General features: G+C 39.3%; 1 protein-coding gene across 2 annotated transcripts in view; it reads right to left on the minus strand.

Annotated features, from left to right (window-relative positions):
- Positions 1 to 15,190, minus strand: part of LOC129952422 (protein dopey-1 homolog) — a 68,954-nt gene that overhangs the window by 1,371 nt on the left and 52,393 nt on the right. Inside the window, exons 3-12 of one of the 2 annotated variants that reach the window (XM_056064991.1) lie at positions 13,973 to 14,154; positions 12,977 to 13,910; positions 12,604 to 12,914; positions 12,200 to 12,527; positions 11,253 to 12,075; positions 11,085 to 11,193; positions 9,030 to 11,022; positions 6,438 to 8,967; positions 6,170 to 6,365; positions 6,031 to 6,072 (exon numbers count right to left, since the gene is read on the minus strand). In XM_056064991.1, coding sequence (XP_055920966.1) covers positions 6,031 to 6,072; positions 6,170 to 6,365; positions 6,438 to 8,967; positions 9,030 to 11,022; positions 11,085 to 11,193; positions 11,253 to 12,075; positions 12,200 to 12,527; positions 12,604 to 12,914; positions 12,977 to 13,910; positions 13,973 to 14,154 — 7,448 coding nt within the window. The remainder of the gene's footprint in view (positions 1 to 6,030; positions 6,073 to 6,169; positions 6,366 to 6,437; positions 8,968 to 9,029; positions 11,023 to 11,084; positions 11,194 to 11,252; positions 12,076 to 12,199; positions 12,528 to 12,603; positions 12,915 to 12,976; positions 13,911 to 13,972; positions 14,155 to 15,190) is intronic. The other variant, XM_056064992.1, reaches the window with a different exon arrangement.

Here is a 15,190-nt window from a genome sequence, read left to right on the forward strand (position 1 = left end):
TATATTAATTAGTTCATATCAATTGTCAAATATTTTGTGTACATTTAATTATTTCAATTCATTGAGTCACAGGAGCTGAGTCATACATTTTGCTGGTGATATTGTTTTGAATTGATCGTTGTGGTTTGTTTTTGTAGGCACTTACGTAAATGCATACAAAAAAACGTAAACGTACAGCTGTGGACAAAATATTAGGAACATTTCTTACTTTTGATTCTAACTGTTTTTTTTTGTTACTTGTACAGCTAACAAGTCACGAAAAAGCTACGTCAACGGAAAATATTAGGTAAGTTCGCGTACTTTCTGCAGTAAAATTCGTAAAAAGAGATATTTTAAAGAGTGGTGGTAAAATTACCTCACCAAAAAAAAACTACAAAAAAGTAAGCTAACGGGAAAACAACAAAGTTTTCACACAATGGTCGCATTCACAAAACTAGTGGCTACGTAGTCAAAATTCAACTAGCTTTGTGAATGCAAAACTACACTACAAATCTAGTCAATCTGGAACTGTCATATTATTGACAAATGAAAATATATAAAATAGGAAACATTTTTTATTTGATAACTTTAGCTCATCTTTTGTGTTTTTAAATTCAATAAAATCAAATTTAAGACACAATTTGAATGATTTATATTTGTATTTAAATATTGAACAATTTATATCATTTTGAATTCGTGTTACTTTACCGAGCAGTTGATTGTGAAACGTCAAAATCATTCTCCACTAACTTTGTAGCCGAATTTTGTACACTACGTCGGAGGAGAAATTTCAACTACTTCTGTAGTTAGATTTAGCCAATCAGAATCCCCTGACTACGTAGCCACTAGGTTTGTGAATGCGACCAATATTACTGTCTTGTTGCTGTTCTTTGGAAATCTGTTTTAAATTTCTATAACTGACAGCAAAAGGGAGCAATTTTAGAAATTTAATCAATTTGAATTTCTATCAAAGAAATTTCTTAGGCTAAAATTCGTAGGTTGGGGAAATATTTGACTCTCTCGAGAGCGCTCTCTTTTACGAAAAACTAAAAAATTTTTGAGTACAGGATTTGGTAAAATTTCGTATTTTTTTCGCAAAATTGGACTGTTTTAGGAGGGAACATGAACGGACCTCAAACTTTTTTTTTTAAATTAGAACACCAACTTGCATATGTATTAACTCCATATAAAAAAAAATGTGGGTAACAAATACTTATGCAAGAAGATGTGCATTGTGCATACACCCCACATTTCAAAAATGGCGGATGTAGTCAGCTGATCAGAGGTGTTCAAAGAAAATTAAAAATTGTGGATGAACAACTTTTTCGTACTCTCATTGTGTCCGTTTGGTAGTAGTATCATTCGAATATGAAGTGAATTAATAATAATAATAATTAATTTTTTTGGAGTACACAAAAGCTGAAAAAGTAATTCATGCGAATAAATGTTACGTTAACACTAAGTGCCAGAAAATATCGATTGATAACGCAATCGCAGAAGATATGGATATTTTATATAAATATTCCCAGCAAACTGTAGAAGTTTATTATTTCCGCTTTTTATAATAAATTCAATGTAAAATAATTCAATGATCATGATCATGAAACTGATTAGAACAAGTAATCCGGACCTGCCTACGCACGACTGGAAAGTACCAAAGGTTGAGAAGGAGACAGTGGGTCACTATAGATCGGCTCTCGTGCTGATCCATAGCCCCAAATGAGGCATCCGACGTGGAGGCTAAAACTACAGTCGACAGTAACTCCGACATGGAGACTGAAGACGCCACCTTAGGCATCACTCGGAGTGAGGAAGACCTGCTTGGGTCCTTCTCAGACGAGGTAAACGCCGACAAAACAGTGGTGGAGGTTGATCTGACTAAAAGTAGCAATGCTGTGATTAGTACAGATTAATCTCCATCACGCCATCATGGCCACGAACAACCTGATACTCGAACTGCATATGAACAAGGAAGACATCGTGTTAATACAGGAGCCGTGGGTCTCAAACTCCATCATCAGAGGTCTCAGGACTCCTGGCTATAAAATATTGTATGAATCGGAGAAAGGTGATATACGAACCTTCTCAGACAGCCAAGCCGCTCTTAAATCTCTCGCATCTGTCTCCACAAACTCTCAAACAGTTAACGATTGTCGATCATCTCTGAATGAGATGACGGAACAGGTTAACATTCACCTCATTTGGGTGCCGGGCCACAGAGACATTCCGGGAAATTGCAAAGCCGATGAGCTCGCCAAAAACGGAACACTTCTGCCTTATGTTAGACAAAAACATAACATAGGAACACCACTTGCTACATGCAAATATCTTCTCAAGCATTATGCTCTAGAAACAACAAATGTTAGATGATCACAAAGTACCACCTGCCTGGCAACCAAGCAAATATGGCCAAGTATTGACTTAAAACGGCCAAAAAGCTTGATATCACTGAGCAGACAAAATATAAGCTCTACAATTGGAGTAATAACGGGACACTGCCTCATAGGAAGACATGCTCTGAGGCTAGGGGTCTACACAAATGACTTCTGTAGAAGCTGCATGGACGAGGAGGAAGAGGAAACAGTCCAACACCTTCTATGTACATGTCCAGTACTCTCCATTAGAAGGAATTACTTTCTCGGTAATCCCTTCTTCGATAACACCAGTGAACTGGCAACGATTGACACAAAACGTCTCTCTAACTTTATTAAAAGTACAAAATGGTTTGTTTAAATTCATTACTCTCCCATGAGTAACCTCATTAGTGGTATCACAATGGACCCTTGAGGTCTACGTGTGTCAATGATATCTGGACAGCCACTCCAACCTAACCTAACCTAAAATAATTCAATAAAGAGGACCGATTCCTGAAAGCGCGGCGGATCGCTTTTAATGGCGGATTTGTGTTTTTATATTCTCAAAAGCGATTTTCTTTCCATTTGGAAAGCGAAAGTTCTTTCCAACAAAATGTCATTCTTCTAGTGGGTTTTGAAAGCGACAGGCGTGATAGTGGCGGATTGCAACAAAATGTAAACAAAAATAAGTTTTATTTGTGTTTTTTTTTTAATATATTAAATTAAAGATATCATATCAGTCCTGCCTAACGCTCTTTTGGTACGAACCTTCCGCTAAAAATCGCAATGTCGCGGCAAGCTTGAGTATTGAAGGCAAAGAGGTAGTGTTTTCTCGTTTGAAATCATCTTTGATTTCTTCAAAAACGTACACAAATGTTACTCGCGATAGTCGAAACAATTTTATAAACTATTGAACAAAAATCATCAAAAAAAATTAAATTTGGAAAAATATAATTAAATACACACTCTTTGGGGGAAACATCAAGAGGCGAAGACCCACTTCTAAAAAGTTTTCTTTGAATATTTAAATAATTAGCTTCTTTTCTTGCTTCTTCTCTTTCTGCATTTAAAAAAAAAAAACATTTATGGAGTCCATTGAAAACTAGTTTTGTTTACTTGAAACCAACAATAATATTAAAATATAACTACAAACATTAAGATACTTTTTTCAGAGAAAAACAATTAGTTTTAGTGGAAGGAAATGTCATATTTTTGGAAAGAGCTGACAAATAAATGGAAAATTGGAAAATATCATGGAAATGGATTGAAAATATTTGACATTTAAGCTGGAAAAATGGAAGGATGCTTTCTTCCATGTTCGCTTTTGAAATTAACTCAAAGCGAAGACGGTCGAAATTGAATGTTCGGTTATAATGCGATCCGCCGCGCTTTCTGGAATCGGCCCTCAGTATATTTTAGATAATAGAGTAGTTAAGTTATTAGTTAAGGTATTACTATTGAAATAAACATAACGTATATATATAAATAAAGTCTAATCTAAGAAACCTTAACCTTGTTACACTCCTTCTGAACACATCTTTTCTTGTTTTGGTTGTTAATGTAACTCAGAGAAAGAGAAGGGAAAAACAAATTCACCACGATCTACCGTTATAACGAAAGAAATGTCAAATGTCTCAATCTCTCAACCAAAAATACTCCATTACCAAAATCGGAATCTCAGACTGACATTTCGGTTTGCCTACAAGCTAAGTACACACTATATGTGAGAAAGTGTGCGTGAAATGATGCAAAAACCAAACACATTCTCACATTTAGTGTTCCGGCCTTCAAAATGCTCCATTATAGTCTGCAGGCACATCTAAATGCTTTATTTTGAATGTTTTATGTCCTCGTTCAAAACTAAACTATCCTGACATGGTCTTAAATTGGAAGATTTGTATAGCTTTAAAATTTCAATCCAAATAAATGTTGTTAATGGATATAAAATAAGATTGACCAAATACATATTTAATGATTTATTAGTGCTGGTTTTTATTTACTTAAATTATTTGCCAACGCAATATGAGCTGCAACTGGTTAAGTATAATTGGAAATGGACAAAAGTGTAACACAATATTTTCTAAAACGACAAAACAGACAATTTTTTCAGGTGTAGTTGGCTTAGAACATTTTTTTGGCGACTTTAGAAGTTCAGGTGGAAACAATAGGCGGGTGTCTCCGTATTTCTTTGTACAGACAATGCTACGAAAAGCATACTTGAGAAGTTCCATAGCCAACTTTAGCTAGTTTAGATTCCTCAATTAAATTAGTATTTTCATCATGTAAGCAGTTCGATAATTGCAAGGCCAAATTTTAGTTTTGTTTGTTGTAGGAAGATTCCTGAAAATTTCTTTTTGAGGGACTATGTTAGAGTTAGAATTTCGTTTGTAGTTAGATTTTGAAATACAAATTTGAGGTAACCATGTTTTAAAAATAAGTTGCTTTGTGTAAAGTATTTTTAATATATACGTAACTCATTAATTTTGTTATTATTAACAACACTTTTATTAAACATACCCTTTAAACAATAATAAGTTAACTTGAACTTTGGTAACTAAACATTTTTACGGAATGAATGAAAATTTTATTTTGCGTTGAACTGTGGAAATTCACTAAAAAAAACTTCTTTACGTCAACAATAAACATTAATGTCGATTATTTGATCTATTGAATGAGTTGTACAACAATTAAGAACGATTTTTTCACGTTTTCATTTTGTGATATATGTCAAAATTTTCATTTTATTTGTTCTGCATTTATTCAACAGGTTCGATATAATCGTTCTGATTAGTTTTTTAAAACATTGGTGTTCCTTTGAACTTAGTATTAATATTTAGGCAGTCTTCTACTAGAATAGTTTTAAATAGAATAAGACAAACTTTTGTCAAATTAAGGCACCAAAAATGATTTAATGCTATGTTGTGTTTTACTTTACAAACATAGTTTTTGGTTTCCTTAAAATTGGTGTAAAGAGGCATACATATTTTAAAAACCAAATCCTCCAATAGTTATTCTTTTCAATAAAAGAGCTTTCTCAAATTAGTCGTCGGGTTCGGCTTAAAGCTGTAGGTCCCCTACAACTCTGACAATTGGTTAAAAGTTTTAAGTCACTGGGCCCTAGTTCTCAACCGAAAGTTTCGCCACCTAATTTATTTTTATTTATATTTTAAAAACCTCAGTAGACGCGATTCGAATGCGGGACATCTTAATCCTTAAGAAAATGAATGCTTTGTTTATGAGACAGAAAAAAAAACATAATTTAGCTGATCAGTCTAATTACTTTGAACTTGTAGCTTTTGATAAGCTATCAGCTATAAAACTCCAACTGATTTTCAGAAAAAAAAAGTTCATAAATTCTTCGCTAAGAGTGCTTTTTTGGTCTTAAATACATTAAGTGCTTTAAGTAATACTTTTTGTATTGACAAAGTGCATGTGCAATAAATAGAAATGTTTCAAAGTATCATGAAGAAGATGCGATTAGATTAGTTCATTAGATAACGTCATATTTAGGTCAATTAAGTTTCAACAGAAAAAAGTGGATTATTATCAAATAATGAATCGCATTGGTTAAAAGGTTCTTTTTGTTTCTTTTGTCGTTAAATCTAGATCACTCACTCTTGAAGCTAAACAAATTAAAATTTATACATTTTTTCGATGACTAACTTCACACAAATTCAGATGGAATATTGAAACAAACCTGTTGCTGTTGTTGGAATTATTATTGTTACTAGCATTGAGTCTATAAAAAGAAGCATAGTAAGGAAAAGGGAAAGGTTTTTGGAATGAAGCGTAATATACGACAAAAGAAAATTTAAATTAAAACTGTTTTAACTTACCTCAAGTCATCTGTAGTTGATTTAAGTTCCTGTTCGATGGCAAGAAATACTTGAACCATTTCGGCAATTATTGTGGGCCATAAAGATGTCACATGATCTGGGGACATTCTTAATAATAAAACTCGAAAACATAGGAACACTGCTGATTGTACAGCTGGAATCACAGGCAGGAGTCTCAAACTATTTGCTAGTTGTTCTATAAGTAAAAACAAAATAAAGTAATTGTGATGATTAAAGACATTGGTATAAGAAAACAAAAATAACTGACCTTGAATCTCTGGCATATATTTATGATACTGATCGAGTTCACTGCAGAATATTACGAATGCTAAGCGTTTTAAGAACATCGCTCGTTGCTCGTATTCCTGCTCGCGGGATGCAAATATGTACAAACTACCGCCTTGCGCCGGTGACACGCGACTCATCAACTCACGGAACGTGGTGCTATCGTATGTCATCAAACTGTCCATAATTTGCTTCCAAAAGGGCAAACACGAAATGTCCATTTGGAAGAAGGAATTATCCAAGAGCAGATCCAACATGTCCTTGCGCCAAGCTTTCCGTGTATACTGATACCCACTGAGGCTGGCTAACAGGCTAGATGAGGCGTAAAACGAGGGTATGTTGCGCGCTGTGTGATTCTTCAGGTACGGCATGATGGTGTACATCAAATTGGTGACTATCGTGACAACCTTGTCCTTCTCTTGAGAGCCATAGGCAACGTCCAAGAGATTGGCTAGAGTTGCAGCTAGAACGGAATGCGCTTGAATGCAGTACTGTTGAGTTCCCGTGAGATCTTTTAGAGTTCCATCCGGAGTGACGGGAGATGTGTCTTCTTTTACTGCGAGGTTACGTCGCAGCCATGTTGTTGGCTCCAGACATGCACCAGCTACAGTTGTTAGAGCTTCAATTAGACGCGAAGTGATGTCATGGACATCACGAATATCCTTTTTATCTTGGAATGGCATCTGCGGACAACGCTGAACGAATTCACTTAGTAACATTAGCAATGTGAACTGAGCTGGAGGGCTCAAATTTAGACCGTCACGCAGTAGGACAAGAAGTGAACTCCACGAATCGCCCAATTGTGGTGCCGGTGCTGACTTCATGTAGAAATAGAAGAGCTCCAACGCAGAAACTTCAATTGTCAATCCAGCCGGTGGACGATGAATTGGAGGTGGTGACTTCACCACCTGGTGGAGGGTCTGCACAAAGGAATCCATTGGCATAACTCGAATGCTTGAAACCAATTTGACCAGGCTCAACTGCTCGGGGCATGCCTGAGGTGTGGAATTACGAAGGAATTGCTCGGCAATGGAGAGTTTCACTTCATTTCGTTCCGCCGCAGTGCGCTTCCGATGGGCCTCTCCACGTTCTTGCCATGTGACCGCAACTGCGGCTAAGAAATTGGCTCCATGATGCAACGACACAGGACTCAGGAATTCCATCAGCTGTTGCTTGACTTGTCTCACCTGTCCCAGCTCGCTGTCCCAAATGGCTGCAACACTAGTCACAATCCGCGACAAGTGGCTGAGGACGGCATTTCTCGCTGCCATATGCTGCGCAGTGCGGCTCTGTGCGTCAGTGGAGTTCTGAGAGGATAAGAACGAATGTACAATGTTGTTCAACAGCTGCCCGGTATTGGAGCTCTGAACAGCAGCGCTCGTCTGCGGGTAGGCCTGATTGAAGAGATGCGACAACGTCGTCTGCTGGGTGTTGTCCAAGAGACAGTAGTGACAAAGAATTGTGATTGCTTCTAGCTGCGAGACTACATAGTCAGGTGGGAAATTACACTGTTGTTTGAGCGAGAACTTCGCAATCTTATCCAGATTATTACACAACTGATGGACCACACTGATCACAATATTCGTTAGGGAACCAAAGGTGAAGCAGTTCAGAGATGAAGTCACAAGATCCGTCCAGTTCCGATGGACATGTCTCAAATGGTCTGCCTGCAGAGCACTTAGAACAGCCGAAAGGAACATATGCTGCTGACTGATTAGGCAGTTCGGCAGATACTTAACATTGGTCACTGGACCATCAGCAGATAGACGAGTTGGCGAATTCGAGCTAACTGTATCGCCTTTTCCCACTTCCACAGAACCAGACTCGTTTTGAAGCAACGTTACTTCGTACTCGAGTTTTATCACAGCCATCAGCAGACGTAGTAATTGAATTTGGAATGATTCAGCATGAAGATGCTCATCGCCGGCGTTGTTGAAATTCAAGATCTCCTCGGAGAGAGTATGATCCCGGATTTGATTGAACGATATCACTGACGAATTGATGCAATGCAAAATTATCTTCTGCAACTTGCAACGGGCCATCAAGTCAGCAATGTAGCAGGCAAGTCCCTTGCCCATTCCCTTGACAATGTCAATGAGTTCACTGCAAATCAGTGTGAGTAGTTCAACGCTCTGCAACTGCACTTTATAGTTGCCTACAATGTCTTCCTTCCGTGGGATATCATTGCCTTCCGTGGACTCTTTGTGGAAGAAACCTCGAGCATAGTACAAACAAATTGTGACTAGGACCTCCAAGTGCATGCACCCGCGGTAACTTTGACTAAATTCTGTGTTTGTAATGCTGCCGGCGAAACCTTTCCCCAGGATAGTCTTACGATGGCGGATGAGGAGTTGTTTCATCGAACCACTCGAGAATGAGGTGGTAATCGAAAGGCACAAGAAGGTTCGCGTATCGCATGCGATGATGTTGCGAAGTGTTTGAAACGCATACAGGGTTTGTTTGGTGTCATAGACGCCGAAATACAGCAACATATGCGTGTGAAAGGGATGGATCTACACAAAAGGGAAAGTTAAAAAAAAAAGAAAATACAGAGAACTAGAAAAATTCGTGTTACCTTATCAAAATTTCGTTTAAAATCCTTGGAATTCTTCTTTTTGTGGCCATGTTTCTTGCCCGCTTCTAGTGCAACATTCTGCCTCAGGATCTCAAGATTGTGTTTGCTCTTTTCAAGGGTCTCTTTGGCTAGATCCCACTCGATTTTATGTCCTGTGCCACCAGTTTCCAGACTCAAACTTCTCCTCTTGTCCTCAACGTTTATTGTAGCGCCCGAACCAATTGATTGTTTTTCACTACGCGATGATGGTTCCTCCTCAACGAAAACATCCTCGTCACTGCCTCCATCGGATTCACTCACAGTGCCCTTCTCCTCATTCGAACTGCGACCACCCAATAGACTGTTATTGCTGTCGGTGGATGTCTTCGAGATGCAACTCATTCGCTTCTTATCCTTACCCGACCCCACACTCACGGATTTCTTAATAGACTTTTGGTCCCTCATTGCATCGACGCGTTTCAATTTCTTCCGCGGCGAAGAGGTTGACTTAGGCTGATCACAGGTCTTGCTTACAGCATCCATCAAATCCCCGACAAATGTCTCAACTATGTCTGCCGACGAACCAAAGTACTCATCAGCCACGTGGACCGCATCTCCACCCTCCACTGCGTGACCATCAACAACAACCGAGGACATAGCGTTCTCCAGCTTTTCCATGACCTCACTGCCAGCGCGTGTCAATTTGTATGTCTTGCGATTCTTTGTACGATCGTGCTCGGTCAATTTTTCACTGACTCTTTCACAGTCGCCCACATAGCGTTTGATATTTCCCAGGGACCCACATCCCACTCCTCCTGTTGGAATGTCCTTTTCAACACTGTTCTCCCGATTCTCGGATTCTGTTTCGAATGTACTGCACTCGGAATCGTCTGTCGAAGAAGAGTCAAACATTCCAGGTCCATCATCGTCCTCGTCTTCGATATCAACGGTCTTCTCCTCTTTATCACTATTTCCGCTGCTTTTTCGTGATGTTTCCATTTTGTTCGGAGCACTGCTACTCAAAGAGGGAATTTCCTCCGAGCCCACAGAATCCATTTCATTTTCCAGAGGATTTATGGTTAGCCCGATGTTTGTGTCACTTTCCGTTATACTACTGGTGGTCTTGTCGCTAACAAAAATCGATGTTTTGTTCTTACTGCCCAGGGTCACGCCGAAAATCTTCTTTTGGAACGACCGAATGGGACTGCGTTTCTTGGTCAATGATGAATCTATATGATACTTAACATTTCCATCCTCTGAGCTTATAGCAAACACTCCCCGATCAGTGACACTATCACACTTATCCTCGGCTTCTTTGGCATCGGCAGCCATTGCTTCTTCGCCGTCCTTCTTCATCAAATGAAAGTGAACAATACCAATCCGACGGGTGTTTGAAGAGAGAAGTATTTTGTGCAGTGGCTTCAAGAGACGCGACAGGTCTCCACGCAACAACGACTCTTGTAGCCATTTGGTTACGAAAGTTCTGATGGGCATGTAATAGGGCAGACCCAATGTGTCCAGCACCCGCAGAAGTGTCTTCTCAAATCCCTTCGATGGTTGTTTGTCCCGACCCAAATGCCACAGAAGTTCAAACTTCTTGAAACTCTGCGACTCACTCTCCTTAAGATGGTCTGTATGCTCAATTGGCTGCACTGGCGATACACACATCATCTTTATCTCAGAAGCTCTATCAGTTTTGTAGTTGGACAGTGCCTTCATATCACCGGTGCGAAGTTTCAGGAGCTGGGCATCGTAATGGCTGGACATCCGATTGCCTATTACCGTCTCCACTATACCGCTCTCCAGGCAATTGTGTAGTTGGTAAAGTAATGATGTTATCTGCATGGGATCGATGGTGGATTCGCCAAGATAGTTCCACAGGACCGATGTGATGAGTTGGAAAATTCGCGTTTTATTTTCAATATAGCTAACATGACCGAATTTCAGCAATGGCAGCATCACAACGAAGGTGACACCTGGACTTGTTGTGTGCTCGATTTGGGACTTTAGGAGACTGCAAATAAAAACAAAGATAAATGATTATACTCAAAACTAATCTAGAGCTTAAATACTCACCTTATTAAATCAAAGAGCGTTGTGATTGCGGCTAATTGGAGTTCTTTGTCGCTCTGAGTGTATGACGCCACCAACGTAAGAACTTTAAGCCAACTAGGAAGCTCATTTTCTGTAACAAAAAGGAAAGAGTCATAAGGAAGATAGGAGCTAAAACAGAACTTAACTAACCTGTTTTATCTAGAACAAGGTTTTTATTGCAATTGGGAAATGTGGACATCTCTACGAGCAAATTTGCAGCGAGTCTTATGGCATTCCTCAGCGAATCGGATAAACGTAGTTCCATCAATTTATTGATATTTCTTTCAGTTTTCTCGTCGAACATTTGCAATTTATCCAAATGCTCCCCACTCGACAGGCAATCTTTGAACTCGGCATCGCTTACATCACTCGCTGAGTCCAAAGTGCTTATCAGCGATCGACTAAGCAATTGATGGAGCTGCTTCGAACGACACATCATATTCACTTGAAGTGTCTCAAAGTATCGATCGATTTCGAGCATACGTTCCACACAAACATCCTCGTAGACTTCTTCGTTCTTGAAAATATTCTCAACATTCGGTGGTGCATTGGATTCGGGATCTGTTTCGACTTTGACAGTGACCGTGCAGGCGGTGCGTTGCACATTGATTTGAAGGACCTTTCGCGCTAAATACACCTCGAAGAAGACCTCATATTGTCGAATGCACTTCTCCAGAATGGAAAACTCATCTGATGTGCACTCCTGAGTGTCACACATGAATTGTGTCTCCTTAGGGGGCTTTTGTACCTTTTTTGTTTCCTGCTGGACTGCATCCTTGCTCTCAAGAGCTGACAGTAGAACCGAGTCAGAAACATCTCGATCGGAAACAGGCAGATCTTGTGGTCGTGACTTCTTCATCTTGAGCCGCAATTGTGGAGAGATCTTCTTGTTTTTAAGCTTCTTTATACTGAGTGGTGTATCCTGGTCCGATGAGGATTGTGGGTTTATTAGTTGACCTGTGTCTGGACATATCTAAAAATTCAAAATATTTAAAACCCGCTCAAATAAAAAAGAGACAACTAAAACAAACAGCAACAACAAACAAATAAGTGTAACAACATTTAATTAAAATCTCTAGCATCATCTACTAAAATACCTCTTTATCCAGTTCGGAGAGTTTCGAAAAGGATTTAGCTTTTTTAGTCTTTTTAGGACTTGTATTGGGCCTGCGATCGATATTTTGGTTCGAATTCGAACGACGTATCGGCTCATCGGAGCTACTCAGACTGTCCTTGTTTGCGTCTACATCGAAAGCGGCTGCCGATTGATTTAGCTTTGAATCGGATTTACTTTTTTCTAGCGTGCTACCAGGCAATGCAGTGCTACTACCACTTACGGCATTTGCGCTTTGAACGCTTTCACCTCCCATCGATTGGTCATCTTGTCCGGTTACTTGTGATTTTGCATAAAGTTTTACCGGGCTTCTAAAATAAATCAAACAAAAATCATAAAATATAGTTACGGCGGCACGGCTCGATGTGTAAACTAAATTGAATTTACGTTATCATTGGTTGAACTCTGGAAACAATTTTCATGCATAGCTTCAGGGAGGCAATGATGTCGTCACTGCTCAAATATTCCGAGTGTATAGTGAGCATCTGAGTTATAGCTAGGAACACCTTTGGCAAGTAGATACGAGTCGTCTCGTTGTACATCTCTAGGGATATGGTCTCGAGGAGGAATTCGGTCAGGTAACAGATTTCCACCAACGATGGTTCTCCTGATCCCACTTGACACTGGAATTTCTCACCACCTTTAGATGCCGATGATGAATGTCGGAGGTTTCGCGTTAGGTGAGACGATTCGTTTCGCTACAACAAGAAAACCATTTTTAAGTAGCTTATCTTTTTTTTATCGAATATTGTAAACCAACCTTTTTGCAGGATTTCTCATATATGATTGTCATAAAACTCCAAATGTAGGCCGGGTCAAATGTGGCAAAGAGAAGATTGGCCGATTTGACGACCTCGACATTTCCACTGGACAATGACATTGTACGAATTATATCACACAACACATAATCCAGTACGGCACTGCCAATTTCTGCTTTGTCCAGCAATGACACCATAATCCGATAGGGTTTGAGGTCAACAGGGGTGCTTTCTAGGCTAAACTTTAGTGTGCATATTATTGATTGTATTAGAATATGTTTGGAATGTTTATCAAAGTTAGACTCTGTACTCTCGTCAGTGGTGTCGTCAAGTGACTGCTCGAGCTTTGACGACGACGATTTAGCTACTTCTGCACCTAAAAGCCACGAATATAAACGACGATTGAGTGACATATCCCTTCGGAGGATCGTATTCAAGCCATTGGTGACTAATTTAACTAGATCAGCTTCGCTAAGATAATGCGTGTGCATTGGAAAACCAAGAAGAAGGAATTCCAGGGTGTTTCTTTGAACTAGAATTAAAGAATCATTAAGGCAAGCACACAAGCCGGACATCATGACATCCCGATTGTGTCCCATTATATAGACTTGTTGCTGCATTCCCAGTCTTTTGTTGAAATGGTCCAAGAGATAGGAGATGGCTGGCAATCGAATTGAAGCATTCGTCGCTACACATTCCCACATTACGGTGTAGAAATATTTGGGATTGACGGCAACGCACACCTGCGTCAACAGGGTATTGGTTCGGTCGTAGTGATCGAGGCCATTTTCATAGCCTGGGAGGACACCACTCAGGAAACCACTTAGCGCTGGTCTAAGCTTATCTCCCAAAGGCACAAAATATTTTTCATAAACACCCAATAGGGCAGGACGCACGTTCATGGCAGCATAACCGAGTAATGGAAAAAGACCCGCACTAAAAAATATAAAAAAAAACAAAATGAGTTTTTCATCAAAAGGGAGGTTAGGAAATTTTACCTGTAGATAAAGAGTTCGGTGGCCAAGCGCTCGGGTCCGGTCTTGCTGAATATCACATCGTACGTCTCTAACGCCTTTAAATGTACACCGGATGGTAGGGCGGGATGCATGCATTGTGCCAAACGCTTGGAAATCTTTATTCGTCTCGGGATTATTTGATACTGTGTGTTGCTGGAAATAGCCTGGGGATTGATTTTAAATAAGATTAAAAAAAGATGAATTTGAAAAATGTACGTATATTAAGAACATTTTCATTTGAACATAAAAACACAATTCCAGCTACGAAAAGTCTAATTGTTGATGTTTTCATGGTTCAATGGTTAATCTTTGTTAAACTTCGGTTATGCCACCAGGATCGGTAAATCATGGTTCAATTTTGAAACCAAGATTTTGCAAGTGGCCCCAAAAGTTTGACGACAAGCATACAAATCTTCTTTGCCGTAACATATGGAAGCCTAAAGAACCTTGTCAACAATTTGATAAGTCTTTATCGTTGCGGCTTGAGACTAGGAAAGTCCACTCAAATCTTTACATCATCTCAAGGCTGCATATAAAAGCATCTACAGGTACAAGCTGTCCGATTTTTAAGAGTCTTTGGAGAACTCGCGCTACTCGATATCAAAAAATGCTTTAAACAGATTGATGAGCTTTCATGTGTTTTAGTCCAAAGCTCCTTCGTGAATTCTAGAGGCCCTTTTTTCAAAAGTCCTATTTTTTTATAATTAGCGAACACTAATAAAAAGGTTTTGTATACCTTTAATATGCCAAAGACACAGTGTGACCATTAGGAAAAGAGGGAAGGGTTTGATAGGACGTGTCGGTGTACATATGTTTTAATTTCTGAACATTACAATGACAGGGAAAGATAGAGCGTGGCAAGGCGTTCCACATTCGAGCAGTACGGCTAAAAAAAGAATCTCTGTACTTCATAGTACGGCCGAAGTTGGGCTCAAGAGTAAACTGATGGGCATTCATAGAAGCTTGGGTATTACGGTTAAATTGTCGAACCATGATTTCGGAGGAATGCAACTGGCTATTTCACTAGAGCACAGTCCGTTAAAATAACGGTAAATAAGGTTGAGGCAATAAACCTTGCGCCGATATTCGAGTTGATGATGTTAATGTCACCAATCATTTTAAAAAACTCTTTTTTGAATACTGTCCAAGAGGCTTAAATAAGTTACTGGAGCACCAGCCCAGAGATGAGAGTTATATTCA

The sequence above is a fragment of the Eupeodes corollae genome, chromosome 3 (genome assembly GCF_945859685.1).
Source record: "Eupeodes corollae chromosome 3, idEupCoro1.1, whole genome shotgun sequence".
In the NCBI taxonomy this organism is placed as follows: domain Eukaryota; kingdom Metazoa; phylum Arthropoda; class Insecta; order Diptera; family Syrphidae; genus Eupeodes; species Eupeodes corollae.